The 22,500-nt window shown below is 45.4% G+C and overlaps 2 protein-coding genes across 2 annotated transcripts in view; one reads left to right on the top strand and one right to left on the bottom strand.

Annotated features, from left to right (window-relative positions):
• spef2 (sperm flagellar 2) overlaps positions 1–15,416 on the top strand; it is a 44,542-nt gene extending 29,126 nt beyond the window's left edge. The window contains exons 26-36 of the mRNA XM_030791702.1: positions 1,131–1,272; positions 4,802–4,927; positions 5,868–6,006; positions 8,426–8,655; positions 8,768–8,874; positions 9,384–9,566; positions 10,782–10,874; positions 11,014–11,184; positions 11,345–11,542; positions 14,823–14,945; positions 15,393–15,416. Coding sequence (XP_030647562.1) covers positions 1,131–1,272; positions 4,802–4,927; positions 5,868–6,006; positions 8,426–8,655; positions 8,768–8,874; positions 9,384–9,566; positions 10,782–10,874; positions 11,014–11,184; positions 11,345–11,542; positions 14,823–14,945; positions 15,393–15,416 — 1,536 coding nt within the window. The remainder of the gene's footprint in view (positions 1–1,130; positions 1,273–4,801; positions 4,928–5,867; positions 6,007–8,425; positions 8,656–8,767; positions 8,875–9,383; positions 9,567–10,781; positions 10,875–11,013; positions 11,185–11,344; positions 11,543–14,822; positions 14,946–15,392) is intronic.
• Positions 15,417–19,580: 4,164 nt separating this feature from the next.
• The window catches only part of lmbrd2a (LMBR1 domain containing 2a), an 11,311-nt gene continuing 8,391 nt past the window's right edge, over positions 19,581–22,500 (bottom strand). Inside the window, exons 17-19 of the mRNA XM_030791456.1 lie at positions 21,885–21,972; positions 21,618–21,723; positions 19,581–20,049 (exon numbers count right to left, since the gene is read on the bottom strand). Coding sequence (XP_030647316.1) covers positions 19,986–20,049; positions 21,618–21,723; positions 21,885–21,972 — 258 coding nt within the window. The 3' untranslated portion in view covers positions 19,581–19,985. The remainder of the gene's footprint in view (positions 20,050–21,617; positions 21,724–21,884; positions 21,973–22,500) is intronic.

Raw genomic sequence — 22,500 nt, forward strand, 5'->3', positions numbered from 1 at the left:
CGCTTTCTGCCTCCACGCCTGTTTGTGTTCGTTAATTATGTGTGTGTGTGTGTGTGTGTGCGTGCGTGTGTGTGCGTGCATGTGTGTGAGTGTAACATTCCCCTTTCTTAATAGTACTACTACTACTACTACTAATAATAATAATAGTTCACACAGGGCATCAGAAAAAAGTGATATAGTAACAGCAGTTTTTATGTGGTGAATCTGCCTCAAGTACCAAAGCAATTATTTCTCTAATTTAGGACTTCTGCTTCAACTGGACAATGTGGGAGAGGTGTGTTCTTGTAGGAGAGGTGTGGCCTTATAGAAGAGGTGTGGTCTTGTAGGAGAGGTGTGGTCTTGTAGGAGAGGTGTGGCCTTATAGGAGAGGTGTGGCCTTATAGAAGAGTTGTGGTCTTGTAGGAGAGGTGTGGTCTTGTAGGAGAGGTGTGGCCTTATAGAAGAGGTGTGGTCTTGTAGGAGAGGTGTGGCCTTATAGAAGAGGTGTGGTCTTGTAGGAGAGGTGTGGCCTTATAGGAGAGGTGTGTTCTTGTAGGAGAGGTGTGGCCTTGTAGGAGAGGTGTGGTCTTGTAGGAGAGGTGTGGCCTTATAGGAGAGGTGTGGTCTTGTAGAAGTGTGGGATGATGGGAGAAGTAGACCACAGTGATGGTATCAGGATTTACAGAGCTTTGACACCTAACACACTGCCGCTGGGTGAAGTTTACCTGCATCAGGTGATGGCTGGGGGTCTGTGGGAAGGTGAGGCTGTGCTAACACAGCTGAGGGAACAGAAAAGGCTCTTTCAGAGAGGGCAGACTTCCTGTGGCTTTACCAGCCCTGTTACAGCTGTGGGTCTTTTATCTCCACACAACACACTGCCCTGGATCCCAACCAACCTGCGTCATTTTGTCATTTTGCCATTTTGCATGGCAGGCAGTGCATTCTTGTATGTGTGTGGAGGGAGCTGTTTGTGTATATATTAACTGTGTTGTGTGTGTATTTGGTGTTTACTGTGTGTGTGTGAGTATTTGGTGTTTATGCTGTGTGTGTGAGTATTTGGTGTTTACTGTGTGTGTGTGAGTATTTGGTGTTTACTGTGTGTGTGTGAGTATTTGGTGTTTACTGTGTGTGTGTGTGTGTGTGTGTGTCAGGTGTCAGCAGAAGCTCAGCGGAGAGAAGCAGAGGAGAATGAGGAGGCTCAGATGGAGAGGGAGCGTTTGCAGAGAGTCTCTCAGGCCTCCGCTCCTCCCCCCAACTCCGCCAAGGACAAGAAAAAGTCTGGTAAAAAGAAAGGTAATGTTCAGTCAGAGGTAGAATTCGTCAGTCCCACTCTCCTTCAGTAGCAGTCTGTGCTCAGAGTCTGTTTATAGTCTTTATTCAGTCTGTGCTCAGAGTCTGTTTATAGTCTTTATTCAGTCTGTGCTCAGAGTCTGTTTATAGTCTTTATTCAGTCTGTGCTCAGAGTTTGTTTATAGTCTTTATTCAGTCTGTGCCCAGAGTCTGTTTATAGTCTTTATTCAGTCTGTGCTCAGAGGCTGTTTAGTCTTTATTCAGTCTGTGCTCAGAGTCTGTTTATAGTCTTTATTCAGTCTGTGCTCAGAGTCTGTTTATAGTCTTTATTCAGTCTGTGCTCAGAGTCTGTTTATAGTCTTTATTCAGTCTGTGCTCAGAGTCTGTTTATAGTCTTTATTCAGTCTGTGTTCAGAGTCTGTTTATAGTCTTTATTCAGTCTGTGCTCAGAGTCTGTTTATAGTCTTTATTCAGTCTGTGTTCAGAGTCTGTTTAGTCTTTATTCAGTCTGTGCTCAGAGTCTGTTTATAGTCTTTATTCAGTCTGTGTTCAGAGTCTGTTTATAGTCTTTATTCAGTCTGTGCTCAGAGTCTGTTTATAGTCTTTATTCAGTCTGTGCTCAGAGTCTGTTTATAGTCTTTATTCAGTCTGTGCTCAGAGTCTGTTTATAGTCTTTATTCAGTCTGTGCTCAGAGTTTGTTTATAGTCTTTATTCAGTCTGTGCCCAGAGTCTGTTTATAGTCTTTATTCAGTCTGTGCTCAGAGGCTGTTTAGTCTTTATTCAGTCTGTGCTCAGAGTCTGTTTATAGTCTTTATTCAGTCTGTGCTCAGAGTCTGTTTATAGTCTTTATTCAGTCTGTGTTCAGAGTCTGTTTATAGTCTTTATTCAGTCTGTGCTCAGAGTCTGTTTAGTCTTTATTCAGTCTGTGTTCAGAGTCTGTTTATAGTCTTTATTCAGTCTGTGCTCAGAGTCTGTTTAGTCTTTATTCAGTCTGTGCTCAGAGTCTGTTTATAGTCTTTATTCAGTCTGTGCTCAGAGTCTGCTTATAGTCTTTATTCAGTCTGTGCTCAGAGTCTGTTTATAGTCTTTATTCAGTCTGTGCTCAGAGTCTGTTTAGTCTTTATTCAGTCTGTGCTCAGAGTCTGTTTATAGTCTTTATTCAGTCTGTGTTCAGAGTCTGTTTATAGTCTTTATTCAGTCTGTGCTCAGAGTCTGTTTATAGTCTTTATTCAGTCTGTGCTCAGAGTCTGTTTATAGTCTTTATTCAGTCTGTGCTCAGAGTTTGTTTATAGTCTTTATTCAGTCTGTGCCCAGAGTCTGTTTATAGTCTTTATTCAGTCTGTGCTCAGAGGCTGTTTAGTCTTTATTCAGTCTGTGCTCAGAGTCTGTTTATAGTCTTTATTCAGTCTGTGCTCAGAGTCTGTTTATAGTCTTTATTCAGTCTGTGTTCAGAGTCTGTTTATAGTCTTTATTCAGTCTGTGCCCAGAGTCTGTTTATAGTCTTTATTCAGTCTGTGCTCAGAGTCTGTTTATAGTCTTTATTCAGTCTGTGCTCAGAGTCTGTTTATAGTCTTTATTCAGTCTGTGCTCAGAGTCTGTTTATAGTCTTATTCAGTCTGTGCTCAGAGTCTGTTTATAGTCTTTATTCAGTCTGTGCTCAGAGTCTGCTTATAGTCTTTATTCAGTCTGTGCTCAGAGTCTGTTTATAGTCTTTATTCAGTCTGTGCTCAGAGTCTGTTTAGTCTTTATTCAGTCTGTGCTCAGAGTCTGTTTATAGTCTTTATTCAGTCTGTGCTCAGAGTCTGTTTATAGTCTTTATTCAGTCTGTGTTCAGAGTCTGTTTATAGTCTTTATTCAGTCTGTGCTCAGAGTCTGTTTATAGTCTTTATTCAGTCTGTGCTCAGAGTCTGTTTATAGTCTTTATTCAGTCTGTGCTCAGAGTCTGTTTAGTCTTTATTCAGTCTGTGCTCAGAGTCTGTTTATAGTCTTTATTCAGTCTGTGCTCAGAGTCTGTTTATAGTCTTTATTCAGTCTGTGCTCAGAGTCTGTTTAGTCTTTATTCAGTCTGTGCTCAGAGTCTGTTTATAGTCTTTATTCAGTCTGTGCTCAGAGTCTGTTTATAGTCTTTATTCAGTCTGTGCTCAGAGTCTGTTTATAGTCTTTATTCAGTCTGTGCTCAGAGTCTGCTTATAGTCTTTATTCAGTCTGTGCTCAGAGTCTGTTTATAGTCTTTATTCAGTCTGTGCTCAGAGTCTGTTTAGTCTTTATTCAGTCTGTGCTCAGAGTCTGTTTACAGTCTTTATTCAGTCTGTGCTCAGAGTCTGTTTATAGTCTTTATTCAGTCTGTGTTCAGAGTCTGTTTATAGTCTTTATTCAGTCTGTGCTCAGAGTCTGTTTATAGTCTTTATTCAGTCTGTGCTCAGAGTCTGTTTAGTCTTTATTCAGTCTGTGCTCAGAGTCTGTTTATAGTCTTTATTCAGTCTGTGCTCAGAGTCTGTTTAGTCTTTATTCAGTCTGTGTTCAGAGTCTGTTTATAGTCTTTATTCAGTCTGTGCTCAGAGTCTGTTTATAGTCTTTATTCAGTCTGTGCTCAGAGTCTGTTTAGTCTTTATTCAGTCTGTGCTCAGAGTCTGTTTATAGTCTTTATTCAGTCTGTGCTCAGAGTCTGCTTATAGTCTTTATTCAGTCTGTGCTCAGAGTCTGTTTATAGTCTTTATTCAGTCTGTGCTCAGAGTCTGTTTAGTCTTTATTCAGTCTGTGCTCAGAGTCTGTTTATAGTCTTTATTCAGTCTGTGCTCAGAGTCTGTTTATAGTCTTTATTCAGTCTGTGCTCAGAGTCTGTTTATAGTCTTTATTCAGTCTGTGTTCAGAGTCTGTTTATAGTCTTTATTCAGTCTGTGCTCAGAGTTTGTTTATAGTCTTTATTCAGTCTGTGCTCAGAGGCTGTTTATAGTCTTTATTCAGTCTGTGCTCAGAGTCTGTTTAGTCTTTATTCAGTCTGTGTTCAGAGTCTGTTTATAGTCTTTATTCAGTCTGTGCTCAGAGTCTGTTTATAGTCTTTATTCAGTCTGTGTTCAGAGTCTGTTTATAGTCTTTATTCAGTCTGTGTTCAGAGTCTGTTTATAGTCTTTATTCAGTCTGTGCTCAGAGTCTGTTTATAGTCTTTATTCAGTCTGTGCTCAGAGTCTGTTTATAGTCTTTATTCAGTCTGTGCTCAGAGTCTGTTTAGTCTTTATTCAGTCTGTGTTCAGAGTCTGTTTATAGTCTTTATTCAGTCTGTGCTCAGAGTCTGTTTATAGTCTTTATTCAGTCTGTGCTCAGAGTCTGTTTAGTCTTTATTCAGTCTGTGTTCAGAGTCTGTTTATAGTCTTTATTCAGTCTGTGCTCAGAGTCTGTTTAGTCTTTATTTTGTCGCTCTTCTTCAGTGTTTATCTGTCAGATTTCGATGTCCGTGGTGGTAAAGGGAGAAAACCCAGTAATAGGCGAATTGTGTGTTTTGTTCGGCATGTAATGTGTCTTGTTGGCCTGTAGGGGCGCTCTCTCCGGCTCCAGAGCCCAGTCCTGCTCCTTCACTGGATGAGGACTTGGAGGACGTGAAGAAGAGAAATATAAGAGGAAGAATCAGACAGGAATTTGCTGCGGCTCTCCAGCATGAGGGTAAGGGCTTCTCGGTTTAGTGGGTTTGTATGGTGTGTGTGTGTGTGTGTGTGTGTGTGTGTGTGTGTGTAGAGTGCAGTAGAGCTGTGCGTAGAGCTTAAAAAAAACTCATGCATTCAGTATGGATACTTTTTTTAATATATATATTTTATGATTGGTTTGTGTGTGTGTGTGTGTTGTGTGTATGTGATACTGTGTGTGTGTGTGTGTGTGTGTGTGTGTGTGTGTTGTGTGTAAGTGATACTGTATGTTTATAATTGTGTGTGGTGTGTGTATCTGTTATTGTATGTGTGTGTGGTCTGTGTGTGCGTTGTGTGTGTGTGTATGTTGTGTGTATTTGATACTGCGTGTGTGTGTGTGTGTGTGTGTTGTGTGTATTTGATACTGCGTGTGTGTGTATGTTGTGTGTATGTGATACTGTGTGTGTGTGTATGTTGTGTGTATGTGATACTGCATGTGTGTGTTGTGTGTATGTGATACTGCGTGTGTGTGTGTGTGTGTGTGTGTTGTGTGTATGTGATACTGCGTGTGTGTGTTGTGTGTATGTGATACTGTGTGTGTGTATGTTGTGTGTATGTGATACTGCGTGTGTTGTGTGTATGTGATACTGCGTGTGTGTGTGTGTGTGTTGTGTGTATGTGATACTGCATGTGTGTGTGTTGTGTGTATGTGATACTGCATGTGTGTGTTGTGTGTGTGTGTGTTGTGTGTATGTGATACTGCGTGTGTGTGTTGTGTGTATGTGATACTGCATGTGTGTGTTGTGTGTGTGTGTGTGTGTGCGTGTGTGTGTTGTGTGTATGTGATACTGCGTGTGTGTGTGTTGTGTGTGTGTGATACTGCGTGTGTGTGTGTGTGTATGTGATACTGCGTGTGTGTGTTGTGTGTGTGTGTGTGTTGTGTGTATGTGATACTGCGTGTGTGTGTTGTGTGTGTGTAGAGGCTGCTATGAAGCAGCGTTTGAACCTCATTAAGAAGTATGGATTGAGGACAGTGCAGAGTGTGCAGCAGAGAGCTGATGACGCCTACAGCAGGATGGAGGACTGGCTGGACAGGCAGTACCTGGCAGAGATGAAGAGGTGAGTTGGACAAGTGAATGAATGAATGTCATATATTTGTCCAAGCTGTGAGTCTAGCTCTGGTCCATTCACTACCTATGAACAAGAGCAGCAGTGTAACTGAGTGTGAACAGGAGCGGCAGTGTAACTGAGTGTGAACAGGAGCGGCAGTGTAACTGAGTGTGAACAGGAGCGGCAGTGTAACTGAGTGTGGAGAGGAGCGGCAGTGTAACTGAGTGTGAACAAGAGCAGCAGTGTAACTGAGTGTGGAGAGGAGCGGCAGTGTAACTGAGTGTGAACAGGAGCGGCAGTGTAACTGAGTGTGAACAAGAGCAGCAGTGTAACTGAGTGTGGAGAGGAGCGGCAGTGTAACTGAGTGTGAACAGGAGCGGCAGTGTAACTGAGTGTGGAGAGGAGCGGCAGTGTAACTGAGTGTGGAGAGGAGCGGCAGTGTAACTGAGTGTGAACAGGAGCGGCAGTGTAACTGAGTGTGGAGAGGAGCGGCAGTGTAACTGAGTGTGAACAAGAGCAGCAGTGTAACTGAGTGTGGAGAGGAGCGGCAGTGTAACTGAGTGTGGAGAGGAGCAGCAGTGTAACTGAGTGTGAACAGGAGCGGCAGTGTAACTGAGTGTGAACAGGAGCGGCAGTGTAACTGAGTGTGGAGAGGAGCGGCAGTGTAACTGAGTGTGGAGAGGAGCGGCAGTGTAACTGAGTGTGAACAGGAGCGGCAGTGTAACTGAGTGTGAACAAGAGCAGCAGTGTAACTGAGTGTGAACAGGAGCGGCAGTGTAACTGAGTGTGAACAGGAGCGGCAGTGTAACTGAGTGTGAACAGGAGCGGCAGTGTAACTGAGTGTGAACAGGAGCGGCAGTGTAACTGAGTGTGGAGAGGAGCGGCAGTGTAACTGAGTGTGAACAGGAGCGGCAGTGTAACTGAGTGTGAACAAGAGCAGCAGTGTAACTGAGTGTGGAGAGGAGCGGCAGTGTAACTGAGTGTGAACAGGAGCGGCAGTGTAACTGAGTGTGGAGAGGAGCGGCAGTGTAACTGAGTGTGGAGAGGAGCGGCAGTGTAACTGAGTGTGAACAGGAGCGGCAGTGTAACTGAGTGTGGAGAGGAGCGGCAGTGTAACTGAGTGTGAACAAGAGCAGCAGTGTAACTGAGTGTGGAGAGGAGCGGCAGTGTAACTGAGTGTGGAGAGGAGCAGCAGTGTAACTGAGTGTGGAGAGGAGCGGCAGTGTAACTGAGTGTGAACAGTAGCGGCAGTGTAACTGAGTGTGAACAGGAGCGGCAGTGTAACTGAGTGTGAACAGTAGCGGCAGTGTAACTGAGTGTGAACAGGAGCAGCAGTGTAACTGAGTGTGAACAGGAGCGGCAGTGTAACTGAGTGTGAACAGGAGCAGCAGTGTAACTGAGTGTGAACAGTAGCGGCAGTGTAACTGAGTGTGAACAGGAGCAGCAGTGTAACTGAGTGTGGAGAGGAGCAGCAGTGTAACTGAGTGTGAACAGGAGCGGCAGTGTAACTGAGTGTGAACAGGAGCGGCAGTGTAACTGAGTGTGAACAAGAGCAGCAGTGTAACTGAGTGTGGAGAGGAGCGGCAGTGTAACTGAGTGTGAACAGGAGCGGCAGTGTAACTGAGTGTGGAGAGGAGCGGCAGTGTAACTGAGTGTGGAGAGGAGCGGCAGTGTAACTGAGTGTGAACAGGAGCGGCAGTGTAACTGAGTGTGGAGAGGAGCGGCAGTGTAACTGAGTGTGGAGAGGAGCGGCAGTGTAACTGAGTGTGAACAGGAGCGGCAGTGTAACTGAGTGTGGAGAGGAGCAGCAGTGTAACTGAGTGTGAACAGGAGCAGCAGTGTAACTGAGTGTGGAGAGGAGCGGCAGTGTAACTGAGTGTGGAGAGGAGCAGCAGTGTAACTGAGTGTGGAGAGGAGCGGCAGTGTAACTGAGTGTGAACAGGAGCGGCAGTGTAACTGAGTGTGAACAGGAGCGGCAGTGTAACTGAGTGTGGAGAGGAGCGGCAGTGTAACTGAGTGTGAACAGGAGCGGCAGTGTAACTGAGTGTGGAGAGGAGCGGCAGTGTAACTGAGTGTGAGCAGTAGCGGCAGTGTAACTGAGTGTGGAGAGGAGCGGCAGTGTAACTGAGTGTGGAGAGGAGCGGCAGTGTAACTGAGTGTGGAGAGGAGCGGCAGTGTAACTGAGTGTGAGCAGTAGCGGCAGTGTAACTGAGTGTGAACAGGAGCGGCAGTGTAACTGAGTGTGAACAGGAGCAGCAGTGTAACTGAGTGTGAACAGGAATCAGGGATGAAACCCTGGAGCTGATTGTCAGGAGAGTTTCTTTTCTCCCACTGTTACCTCACACATAGAAGTCTCCCTTACACGGATTGAAGTGTGTGTGTGTGTGTGTGTGTGTGTGTGAATATGTATGTGTGTGTGTGTGTGTAGTATAGAGCAGATGGTGGAGGTAGTGCAGTGTCATATTGAGAAAGGGCTGCAGCTCAGACTGGAGTTGGTCCTGGTGTGTAGCGATTTCTTCATGGATGGAGACACACGCATGGTTCCCAGTCCCCGCCCTCCTCCTCCTCCACCTCCCTTAGAGACGCCCACAGAGAGCACTCTCACCATCGCCCAGCTGGGGGCGCTCTACTCACAGCTGTACAAGGTCTCCCCCTCTGGTGAGCATGGCACACTACAGCCTACTACTCTGAGGCCTACTTTTGGAAAAGGTCTTTGGAATATGATGGCATTTACAGATGTGGTTGACTGTGTGTGTGTGTGTTTTGACAGGTGTTGTTAGCAGCACAGGCCTATGTGAGATTCTGAAGGAGTTGATGTGTGTGAGTCTGGGCTCTGATGCCCTTCCTGAGGCCTGGAAAACCATGTCTGACTCACAGGTACTGTCAGACACAGTGTGTATATGTTATTGTCTGACTCACAGGTACTGTCACACACAGTGTGTATGTCTATTATTGTCTGTATGTACTGAAATGTGTGTGTACATAGATGCTGATATGTGTTAATGTATGTGTGTGTAGATGTTGATATGTGTTAATGTGTGTGTGTGTGTGTGTGTGTGTGTGTGTGTGTAGATGTTGATATGTGTTAATGTGTGTGTGTGTGTAGATGTTAATATGTGTTAATGTGTGTGTGTGTAGATGCTGATATGTGTTAATGTGTGTGTATGTAGATGCTGATATGTGTTAATGTGTGTGTGTGTAGATGTTAATATGTGTTAATGTGTGTGTGTAGATGCTGATATGTGTTAATGTGTGTGTGTGTAGATGTTAATATGTGTTAATGTGTGTGTGTAGATGCTGATATGTGTTAATGTGTGTGTGTGTAGATGTTAATATGTGTTAATGTGTGTGTGTAGATGCTGATATGTGTTAATGTGTGTGTGCAGGTGCAGGAGCTGGCGTCATTGCTGGCTGGAGACAGCGGGGTGCTGGACTGGCGTCGGTTCCTGCTGAGCGCGGCTCTGCCATGGCCCATTCCCTCAGTCACTCAGTTACTGCAAACTCTGGAACGATTCAGAGCCAACGACCCCCAAAACACTGGATTTATTACTGAGGACCACTACCTACAGGTGCTACATATTCATGCAACACACAAACACGCACATGCACAATACATAGACACACATGCTGTACATACACACACAAAAACACACACAGGTACACTGAACATTGTATTTTGATTTAAAAGAACAGTGGCGTGGTATCGGACAGTGGCGTGATACCGGACAGTGGCGGGGGTATCGGAGAGTGGCGTGATACCGGACAATGCAGTGGTATCGGACAGTGGCGTGATACCGGACAGTGGCGGGGGTATCGGACAGTGGCGTGATACCGGACAGTGGCGTGGTATCGGACAGTGCGGTGGTATCGGACAGTGGCGTGGTATCGGACAGTGGCGTGGTATCGGACAGTGGCGGGGGTATCGGACAGTGCGGGGGTATCGGACAGTGCGGGGGTATCGGACAGTGGCGTGGTATCGGACAGTGGCGTGGTATCGGACAGTGCAGTGGTATCGGACAGTGGTGCGGTATTGGACAGTGCGGTGGTATCGGACAGTGCGGTGGTATCGGACAGTGGCGTGGTATCGGACAGTGCAGTGGTATCGGACAGTGGTGCGGTATCGGACAGTGGCGTGGTATCGGACAGTGCAGTGGTATCGGACAGTGGTGCGGTATTGGACAGTGCGGTGGTATCGGACAGTGCGGTGGTATCGGACAGTGGTGTGGTATCGGACAGTGCAGTGGTATCGGACAGTGGTGCGGTATTGGACAGTGCGGTGGTATCGGACAGTGGTGCGGTATTGGACAGTGCGGTGGTATCGGACAGTGCGGTGGTATCGGACAGTGCAGTGGTATTTAGTGTCATTCTCACAGTAAACAGTGAGGGTGTATGACAAAGGTGTGATTTTTTAAATGTGCTGAAATTCAGTTCTCACAGCCAATGTAAAGAACGAGACTGGAACCAGTGTAAACAATGAGACTGGAGCCAGTGTAAACAGTGAGACTGGAGCCAGTGTAAAGAGTGAGACTGGGGCCAGTGTAAAGAGTGAGACTGGGGCCAGTGTAAAGAGTGAGACTGGGGCCAGTGTAAAGAGTGAGACTGGGGCCAGTGTAAAGAGTGAGACTGGTGCCAGTGTAAAGAGTGAGACTGGGGCCAGTGTAAAGAGTGAGGCAGGAACATGGTGAAGGGGCAGAGCCACTTAAGGAGTTTGGGTCTGTGGTACGACACACAGTGTATGTGCTGATTCTGAATGTTCTGAATGTGTGTGTGTTTGTTTCTGTTAGACGGAGTTGTGGTTTCCAGCTGAGAGAGTTCTTCTGGTCCCGGATGAGCCCATAAATCTGCTGCCTTATGACAGACTGGCCAACCTGAGAAAGGTATTTCATAAGAGACACAGATTAGAGTATGGACAACTCATACTAATAACCATACAATATACACCCCTGCCAATGTAACTGACAGCTATCTGATGTTTGGTGTGTGTGTGTGTGTGTGCGTGTATGTGTTTGTGTGAAGTTTTTTTTCCTGCTGTTTGCCGACCACTCCTCTGTTCCTCCTAAACTGGACTACGTGAGGATGCTCCTGTATTTGTGCTCACACCAAGAGCCCAAACAGGGCTTCATACGAGCCCTCAGCCTGCTGACGGGACAGGCCTTACACACACACACAACCAGCCCACTGCTACAGGTAACACACACACACACACACAAACACACACACAACCAGCCCACTGCTACTGGTAACACACACACACACACAACCAGCCCACTGCTACAGGTATAACACACACACACACACACAGTATACAGTCTGTTATATTGAATGCAGGTTGTGTGTGTGTGTGCAGTCTGTATCATGCATTGAGGATCAGGCAGAGGGCATAGATGAAGATGAGGATGAAGACGAAGATGCAGATGCAGTAAAGGCCATTAGTGATGCTACAGAGGGTGTGTGTCTGGACGCTCTACTCACAGTCATCAGTCATGCTTCCACCAAATTCCATGATCAAAACCGTTTCCACGCCAGCGGCAGTGGCAGCAGAGAGGTACTGTACCAGAGACCAGTACAGAACACACCCCACAGACCAGTACACAATACACCATACAGACCAGTACAGAACTCACCATACAGACCAGTACACAATACACCATACAGACCAGTACAGAACTCACCATACAGACCAGTACAGAACACACCATACAGACCAGTACAGAACTCACCATACAGACCAGTACAGAACTCACCATACAGACCAGTACAGAACACACCCCACAGACCAGTACACAACACACCATACAGACCAGTACACAATACACCATACAGACCAGTACAGAACACACCCCACAGACCAGTACACAACACACCATACAGACCAGTACACAATACACCATACAGACCAGTACAGAACACACCCCACAGACCAGTACAGAACTCACCATACAGACCAGTACACAACACACCATACAGACCAGTACACAATACACCCCACAGACCAGTAGACAATACACCCCACAGACCAGTACAGAACTCACCATACAGACCAGTACAGAACACACCCCACAGACCAGTACAGAACTCACCATACAGACCAGTACAGAACTCACCATACAGACCAGTACAGAACTCACCATACAGACCAGTACAGAATGCACCATACAGACCAGTACAGAATGCACCCCACAGACCAGTACAGAACACACCATACAGACCAGTACAGAACTCACCATACAGACCAGTACAGAACTCACCATACAGACCAGCACAGAATACACCATACAGACCAGTACAGAACACACCATACAGACCAGTACAGAACACACCATACAGACCAGTACAGAACACACCCCACAGACCAGTACAGAACTCACCATACAGACCAGTACAGAACTCACCATACAGACCAGTACAGAATGCACCATACAGACCAGTACAGAACACACCATACAGACCAGTACAGAATGCACCATACAGACCAGTACAGAACACACCCCACAGACCAGTACAGAACTCACCATACAGACCAGTACAGAACTCACCATACAGACCAGTACAGAATGCACCATACAGACCAGTACAGAACACACCCCACAGACCAGTACAGAACTCACCATACAGACCAGTACAGAACTCACCATACAGACCAGTACAGAATGCACCCCACAGACCAGTACAGAATACACCATACAGACCAGTACAGAACACACCATACAGACCAGTACAGAACACACCATACAGACCAGTACAGAACACACCCCACAGACCAGTACAGAACACACCATACAGACCAGTACAGAACTCACCATACAGACCAGTACAGAATGCACCATACAGACCAGTACAGAACACACCATACAGACCAGTACAGAATGCACCATACAGACCAGTACAGAACACACCCCACAGACCAGTACAGAACTCACCATACAGACCAGTACAGAATGCACCCCACAGACCAGTACAGAACACACCATACAGACCAGTACAGAACTCACCATACAGACCAGTACAGAACTCACCATACAGACCAGCACAGAATACACCATACAGACCAGTACAGAACACACCATACAGACCAGTACAGAACTCACCATACAGACCAGTACAGAACTCACCATACAGACCAGCACAGAATACACCATACAGACCAGTACAGAACACACCATACAGACCAGTACAGAACACACCATACAGACCAGTACAGAACTCACCATACAGACCAGCACAGAATACACCATACAGACCAGTACACAATACACCCCACAGACCAGTACAGAACACACCCCACAGACCAGTACAGAACACACCCCACAGACCAGTACAGAACTCACCCCACAGACCAGTACAGAACTCACCATACAGACCAGTACAGAATGCACCATACAGACCAGTACAGAATGCACACCATACAGACCAGTACACAACACACCATACAGACCAGTACACAATACACCATACAGACCAGTACACAATACACCCCACAGACCAGTACAGAACTCACCATACAGACCAGTACAGAATGCACCCCACAGACCAGTACAGAACACACCATACAGACCAGTACAGAACTCACCATACAGACCAGTACAGAACTCACCATACAGACCAGCACAGAATACACCATACAGACCAGTACAGAACACACCATACAGACCAGTACAGAACTCACCATACAGACCAGTACAGAACTCACCATACAGACCAGCACAGAATACACCATACAGACCAGTACAGAACACACCATACAGACCAGTACAGAACACACCATACAGACCAGTACAGAACTCACCCCACAGACCAGTACAGAACACACCCCACAGACCAGTACAGAACTCACCCCACAGACCAGTACAGAACTCACCATACAGACCAGTACAGAACACACCATACAGACCAGTACACAACACACCATACAGACCAGTACACAACACACCATACAGACCAGTACACAATACACCATACAGACCAGTACACAATACACCCCACAGACCAGTACAGAACACACCCCACAGACCAGTACAGAACACACCATACAGACCAGTACAGAACACACCATACAGACCAGTACACAATACACCCCACAGACCAGTACAGAACACACCCCACAGACCAGTACAGAATGCACCCCACAGACCAGTACAGAACACACCATACAGACCAGTACAGAACTCACCATACAGACCAGTACAGAACTCACCATACAGACCAGTACACAACACACCATACAGACCAGTACACAACACACCATACAGACCAGTACACAACACACCATACAGACCAGTACACAATACACCATACAGACCAGTACACAATACACCCCACAGACCAGTACAGAACACACCCCACAGACCAGTACAGAACACACCATACAGACCAGTACAGAACACACCATACAGACCGAACTCAATACACCCCACAGACCAGTACAGAACTCACCATACAGACCAGTACAGAACACACCCCACAGACCAGTACAGAACACACCATACAGACCAGTACAGAACACACCATACAGACCAGTACACAACACACCATACAGACCAGTACACAATACACCCCACAGACCAGTACACAACACACCCCACAGACCAGTACAGAACACACCATACAGACCAGTACACAACACACCAAACACCATGTTTAGTGTGTGTTTATTCTGAATGTAGTGTGTGTTTATTCTGAATGTAGTGTGTGTTTATTCTGAATGTAGTGTGTGTTTATTCTGAATGTAGTGCGTTCAGAATTTGATGTTTGTTCAGAGTGTGATGTTTCTTTCAAACGTGGTGTTATTTCTGAATGTGGTATTTGTTGCTGGTTTTCGTGTGCAGGATTTGGTGAGAATGTTTGGTGAGCTGGGCTTTAAGCCAGATGACAAAATCCCCTTCTCACTTCTATACCAGTATCCCCTGCTACAAGACCTAATGGACCAGTCCACCCAGTACCAGCTCACTGTGAGTCCTGACACACAAACACATATCCTCACTCACATACGCAGTCTTAAGCCCAATTTATACTTCTGTGTCAAATCTACGGTCTAGGTACGTCCCAGGCTCTGCCTAGCCGCGTGCCCTACGCCGTAGCCTGACGCGCACCTCCCTAGAAATGTAACTATGCGTCTCTGCCACGTGCGTCGATGCAGACCACAACAACTGTGATCGGTCCGTTTGGTAGGATCACCCTCCTTCTGCTCAATCAGTTCAATGGTCGTACACACCATCTCCTCCAATGTCTTCTCTCTTTTCTGTGTTGCAGTCATTTCAGTAAAAGTAACCGTTGTTTAACATTTATTAGCGCCTCCAATATGATCCACTCAGTTTCAGTCGCCATTGAACGTTTTCGGCAAAGCGGTGAACTGAACACTCATTATTTTGAGAGCTCCGTTTATTTGTCCCCCACAGTTTAGAAACTCGTCCTTCTTTTGAACGCAAAACTTATTTTACAGATATTGCTGTGCAAGGACTGAATTCCAACTTTTTATTTAACGTTATTCTCAAAATCGTTTGTAATGCACGAGGAAATCAACACAGTGGCATAGAAATCCCAGCGCAAACTAGCCTTGTGAAGGTTTCATTACACAGCGAAGTATAAACACTCACAACGGCTACGACAGCCTACACAGCCTGTACAGCCTACACAGAAGTATAAATCAGTGTCTTCACACACACACACACACACACACACATCCTCACTCACACACACACACACACACATCCTCACTCACACACACACACACACACACACACATCCTCACTCACATACACACACACACACACACACATCCTCACTCACATACACACACGCACATCCTCACTCACATACACACACGCACATCCTCACTCACACACACACACACACACACACATCCTCACTCACATACACACACGCACATCCTCACTCACATACACACACGCACATCCTCACAAACACACACACACACACACATCCTCACTCACACACACACACACATACACACACACACATCCTCACTCACACACACACACACACACACAAGCACGCACATCCTCACTCACATACACACGCACACACACACACATCCTCACTCACATACACACGCACACATCCTCACTCACACACACACTCGTACACAGTGTCTTCACACACACACACACACACACATCCTCACTCATACACACACACACACGCACACATCCTCACTCACATACACACTCGTACACAGTGTCTTCACACACACACACACACACACATCCTCACTCATACACACACACACACACACATCCTCACTCACATACACACTCGTACACAGTGTCTTCACACACACACACACACACATCCTCACTCACATACACACTCGTACACAGTGTCTTCACTCACACACACACACACACACACACATCCTCACTCACATACACACTCGTACACAGTGTCTTCACACACATGCACGCACACACACTCTCACACACACACACACATCCTCACTCACATACACACACACACACATCCTCACTCACACACACACTCATACACAGTGTCTTACACTTCTTCTTCTCTTATTTTCAGGACATTGACAGAATTGTGCAGAGTGACAGATTAACATCAAACTTCACATCACCGTAAACTCACGCACACGCATACACACGCAGCCTGCTAAGGCTCCTCTTACGACCCTGTGCTACTTACTAAAGCAGTAAAAGGACCTTTGCTGTGATGTGTCAGAGAATTCAGCTTGTCTCAGAGGAGGACCAGAGCTTAGGGCTTCACACCTTCATATGAAATAAAACAACTAACTTGTTATGAATCACTTTTGTCCCAGTAACAGTCACTGGTCAGATTAAATGTTTAAACCCACATCATTCCCACCACACTCACACACATAAACTCCACATAAGTCACACAGAAGGAGTCAAACTGACAAAACAAGGTTGTGTCTCAGTTGTTTTGGAAACGTTTCTTTGAGGAGTTTTTGGAAAGCAGGCCACTGTGCTGCAGCACTTCTCATTAAAGACCTTCTAAAAGGAACATAAAATGCAACATAAACATAAACATAAACATAAATACTGTGAAACAATGAAACAGAAAACTACAGAGAGGAAAACAAAGGAGAAATAATATCATTCAAAGATTAATCACCAGTCAGGGCATCATGTGTTCCACCCACAAACATCCCAAATAAAACAATTCATTCTTAGTGTGTGTATCAGTGTTGTCACTCTGACTGTACGGTGTGTGTGTGTGTGTGTGTGTATCAGTGTTGACAGTCTGACTGTATGGTGTGTGTGTGTGTGTATCAGTGTTGACAGTCTGACTGTACGGTGTGTGTGTATCAGTGTTGTCACTCTGACTGTACGGTGTGTGTGTGTGTGTGTGTGTGTGTGTGTATCAGTGTTGACAGTCTGACTGTATGGTGTGTGTGTGTGTGTGTATCAGTGTTGACAGTCTGACTGTACGGTGTGTGTGTATCAGTGTTGTCACTCTGACTGTACGGTGTGTGTGTGTGTGTGTGTGTGTATCAGTGTTGACAGTCTGACTGTATGGTGTGTGTGTGTGTGTGTATCAGGGTTGACAGTCTGACTGTACGGTGTGTGTGTATCAGGGTTGACAGTCTGACTGTATGGTGTGAGTGTGTGTGTGTGTGTCTCAGTGTTGACAGTCTGACTGTATGGTGTGTGTGTGTGTGTATCAGTGTTGACAGTCTGACTGTATGGTGTGAGTGTGTGTGTGTGTATCAGTGTTGACAGTCTGACTGTACGGTGTGTGTGTGTCTCAGTGTTGACAGTCTGACTGTACGGTGTGTGTGTATCAGTGTTGACAGTCTGACTGTACAGTGTGAGTGTGTGTGTGTGTATCAGTGTTCACAGTCTGACTGTACAGTGTGTGTGTGTATCAGTGTTGACAGTCTGACTGTACGGTGTGTGTGTATCAGTGTTGACAGTCTGACTGTACGGTGTGTGTGTGTGTGTGTATCAGGGTTGTCACTCTGGCTGTATGGTGTGTGTGTGTGTGTGTGTGTGTGTGTGTGTGTGTATCAGTGTTGACACTGACTGTATGTTGTGTGTATCCATGGTAACACTCTCTGTATGCATTAACATGCTGAGTAAGGCTGTGTTCACAGAGTCAGTCAAAATCCGATTTACGTGCATATCCGATTGGAATCTGATCATATGTAGCAAGTCTGCACAGGCAAAAATCACATGAGATCCGATTTTTACAGATCCGTTTCAAACCACATTCATTTTTGAAAATCCGTTTAGGTCTGACTGCTCTGACTGCATTCAGGTGTTTAGGTCTGACTGCTCTGACTGCATTCAGGTGTTTTCCTTTTCCGTTTGTGGCTTTAGACGCCACGTAAAGTTCTCGTGTACATCACAGGTACAGGAAACATGCCAGTCTGGTGGCAGAGGGAACCATTGATGAGCGGTTGTAGGTCGTTGGACAGTGATACCGGCGGTGACGGCTGCACAAAATGAAGCGGCAAGCCTCTGACCGTCTCTGACGCTGTCTCGTTATTTTTATAAAACTTGTCCCGTGGCTCCACATCGCCATGTTATAATTAAGCAAAGCCCATTTCATTCCCCTCCACTTTAGTTTGTTTATATCGACTGCCTCTGCTCTCAGGCACAATGTCATTACTATAGCAACCAATGTGGATGAGACCAAAAATGAGGATAGCCGCCCGGACACACAGATCGGATCTGATCACTTGCAATATATAATGCGAACAGTCAATCAGGAAGATCGAATTCTGATCAGATATGCAAAAAATCAGATTTGGACGGACAGCGCTAACCTAGCCTGAGAGGTCAGATGGGCACTGGTGGACCAGTGGAGAGAGAGAGACAGTCCCTTTAGGCAGACTGGTCAGTCTACTGTTTGACTCAAACACAACAAAGGAGAGTATTTAAATGTCTCACATCATGTGGTACCAGCAGAACAAACCCATTCAGTTTGCGTCTGTCTGCCACACCCTGCTGTGTTTGCTTAAAAGATGTGGCCTTTTGTATGTCTCCTCTGTTTCCACTTGTTGCTATGTGAACACAGATACACACCTGTTCAAACAACCAGTCTAATCTGTCTCTGTTTCTCCACACACTGCCACATGCCACATTCACATAAAAACACAGAGCTATGTCTCTCTCACTACACCCTCCTCTTCACGCCAAACTAGAGACGGGACACACAGCCGGCAGGATTCAGAGTGGAGCCTGGCTTTAACAGGACAGTCAGGGGGAGTATTTGTCAGGATGCAGGATTCAGACTGGCCACTGGTGTGAGGTAATGTTATAATGCTGGTCCTGTAGATGGCATCCTCTTTAACAAGGCTTTCCTGACCCTGACACAACAACAGCCAAGCCACATTATGTGCCATCTGCTCAAACAGCAGACGTTAGAATAACGTTAGAGTAACATTTGTAAGGTTTCTGATGAGATGTATTTTGAGAGGTATCCTGTTAATGCCCTGGGAGATAAAAATGACTTTGTGTGTATTTTCTTTCTACGTGTGACCCTGTGTGTCAGTAGATGTAGGACTAATTAAATCTGAGTCAGATTAACGTAATTCATCTGAACTATGTTAACGGCTAGTTTTGAAACAACATGGTCCCTTCATCAGATGAAACATTGATTTTATCTTTTTGAAGAAAACAGACTCTCAACTCAAAACACTTAAAGCCAGTCAAAAATTAATAGGAGAGAGTGAATTTGTTTTTGAAACTGAAAATACCGGATCAAAATGTCTTTTCATTCCCTTTTAACAATGATTCAGTCACGGTTCTTTTTCAAAATCAAAAACAACAGCGACACTGTGATTTCAGAGGGACATCACTACAAATATAAGATCTTCAGAAACCCAAATGTGCTTCTGTGTTTCTGTTTGGGAAATACATATTGTTGCAGATACAGAACATTGATGTGTTTTCATCAGCATTGAGGACACAGACTCCTTCCTGGGAGGTAAGGAGTGAAAAAGTGGACATCTTCCCTTTTCCCGTAATCCTTCTATCTTTCCGTATTGTTCATACATCATCAAAGATGCGTGCACGTGAAGAGGAGGTGGCGAGGTAGCGCCCAGCCGTGAATCTGCGATGGAGAGACAGACAGAATGATAGAAAAAGAGATTAGTGAAGTTCTTGCTATTTTTTTTCCTGACTGTTTTGATGGTTTTGCTTTTTCAAAATTAAATTATCAGCAGAGTGAACTACATGTTGGAGCCAAAATGAACTTTTTGTGGTTGGTGTTTATTGCACCCTCTACAGGCCTGGAGAGGAATGTGCCCAGGGGGATGATAAATACCTGCCCAGGAGAGGGCCAGGTTTGGCTGATTAGAGGCAGCAGCTTCTTATGTCTGTGTCTTGCTGTGCAACTTCATACTCCCCGTAGTCTTTATCTTATTATTTAAAGATTTATTGAACTTATTTTCATGTTCTCTTGTTTCTTTGATGTAAGCCTGGAATAAACCCTCACATTCTGAGTTGTCCCTGTGTTTTACCTCTGGACATGCGTTTGTTGTTGTTGCTGCTGCAGTCAGTCAGTGAAGAGCTCAGTCCTCTCACTCAGTTATCAAAGTGGTGACAAAAGGTCACTACACTACATGTTGCTTTTGATTTACAAGTGTTTTCTTAAAATAAAGAAATGCATAATGAAGGGGATCAGGATGAAGAGCAGATGAGGGTGATGGTGAGAGATGGTGTGTTATGGTGAGTGATGGTGTTATGGTGAGTGATGGTAAGTGATAGTGTGTTATGGTGAGTGATGGTGTGTTATGGTGAGTGACGGTGTGTTATGGTGAGTGATGGTACGTGATGGTGAGTGATGGTGTGTTATGGTGAGTGATGGTGAGTGATGGTGTGTTATGGTGAGTGGTGGTGAGTGGTGGTATGTGATGGTGAGTGGTGGTGAGTGATAGTGAGTGGTGGTGAGTGATGGTGTGTTATGGTGAGTGATGGTACATGATGGTGTGTGATGGTGAGTGGTGGTGAGTGGTGGTGAGTGATGGTGTGTGATGGTGAGTGGTGGTGAGTGATGGTGTGTGATGGTGAGAGATGGTGAGTGATGGTATGTGATGGTGTGTTATGGTGAGTGATGGTACGTGATGGTATATTATGGTGAGTGGTGGTGAGTGATGGTGTGTTATGGTGAGTGATGGTGAGTGATGGTGTGTTATGGTGAGTGATGGTGAGTGGTGCTGAGTGATGGTACGTGATGGTATGTGATGGTGAGTGATGGTATGTGATGGTGAGTGATGGTATGTGATGGTGAGTGATGGTATGTGATGGTGTGTTATGGTGAGTGATGGTGTGTTATGGTGTGTGGTGGTGAGTGATGGTGTGTGATGGTGAGTGGTGGTGAGTGATGGTGTGTGATGGTGAGAGATGGTGAGTGATGGTATGTGATGGTGTGTTATGGTGAGTGATGGTACGTGATGGTGTGTTATGGTGAGTGATGGTGTGTTATGGTGTGTGGTGGTGAGTGATGGTATGTGATGGTGAGTGATGGTATGTGATGGTGTGTTATGGTGAGTGGTGCTGAGTGATGGTTAGTGGTGGTGAGTGATGGTGTGTTATGGTGAGTGGTGGTGAGTGATGGTATGTGATGGTGTGTTATGGTGAGTGGTGGTGTGTTATGGTGAGTGATGGTGAGTGAAGTACCTCCTGTTATCCATGTCAAGTGGTTCCTCTCCTGTGAAGTCCATTGGCTCAGCATCGTCTAGTAACTCAGCTCGATCACTCAGGTCCCGCCGAGACGTCTGACATACTAACACAGGTACAGCACACACACACATGAACACATGCACAATGCACATAAGTGAGACAAACATTAACACAACCACACACAAATCAGGTACAAACAAAATGTAAAAATGTACACATAAAACATTCAGGAAATTCAAAAAAAGTGTTTGTTTGAGTACTGACCTCTGTTACTGTCCACACTGGAAGCATCTGATTCCTTCAGCTCTGAGTATGTGTTTCTGCTCCGCCCAGAATACTTCTCTCTCCATTCCTGAGAGAAAGAAAGGGAGAGAGAGAGAATGATAGTATGTGAAAGGCATTAAGAATAGCGGTCTAACAGTTCATCTGAATGGTACACAGTGTAGTTTGTACCTGGGGTTTTAGACCATGGTTCAGTTTGCATCATGGCTAAGATTGAATTATAACTGAAACTAAGTGGCTCCGCCCAACAGGCAGTAATTTGTGCATTTTTCACGTATTTTGTATAAACTCGTCTGAATTCCTCCTCGAGAGTTCATCACATTTCCTTCAAATTTGGTTGGAATAAACTTCAGACATATGTGATGATAAATTACAAAGGAATAGTGGATACCTGAAATGAGGTAATGGCGGAAAATTGATTTGCGTGAGACGTCACACCAAAACAGGAAGTGGACATAATGTAGTGATGCTTGGTATGATCAGCCTCAAATGGTGAATGGCTACTAATGGGCCACTCCAGATTATATCAGTGTGCCAATTATGAGTTGTAGTTATAGCGCCACCTATACTAAAATAGTTATACTGCACTTTGAGGGAG

This window comes from Chanos chanos, chromosome 14 (genome assembly GCF_902362185.1).
Source record: "Chanos chanos chromosome 14, fChaCha1.1, whole genome shotgun sequence".
Lineage (NCBI taxonomy): Eukaryota > Metazoa > Chordata > Actinopteri > Gonorynchiformes > Chanidae > Chanos > Chanos chanos.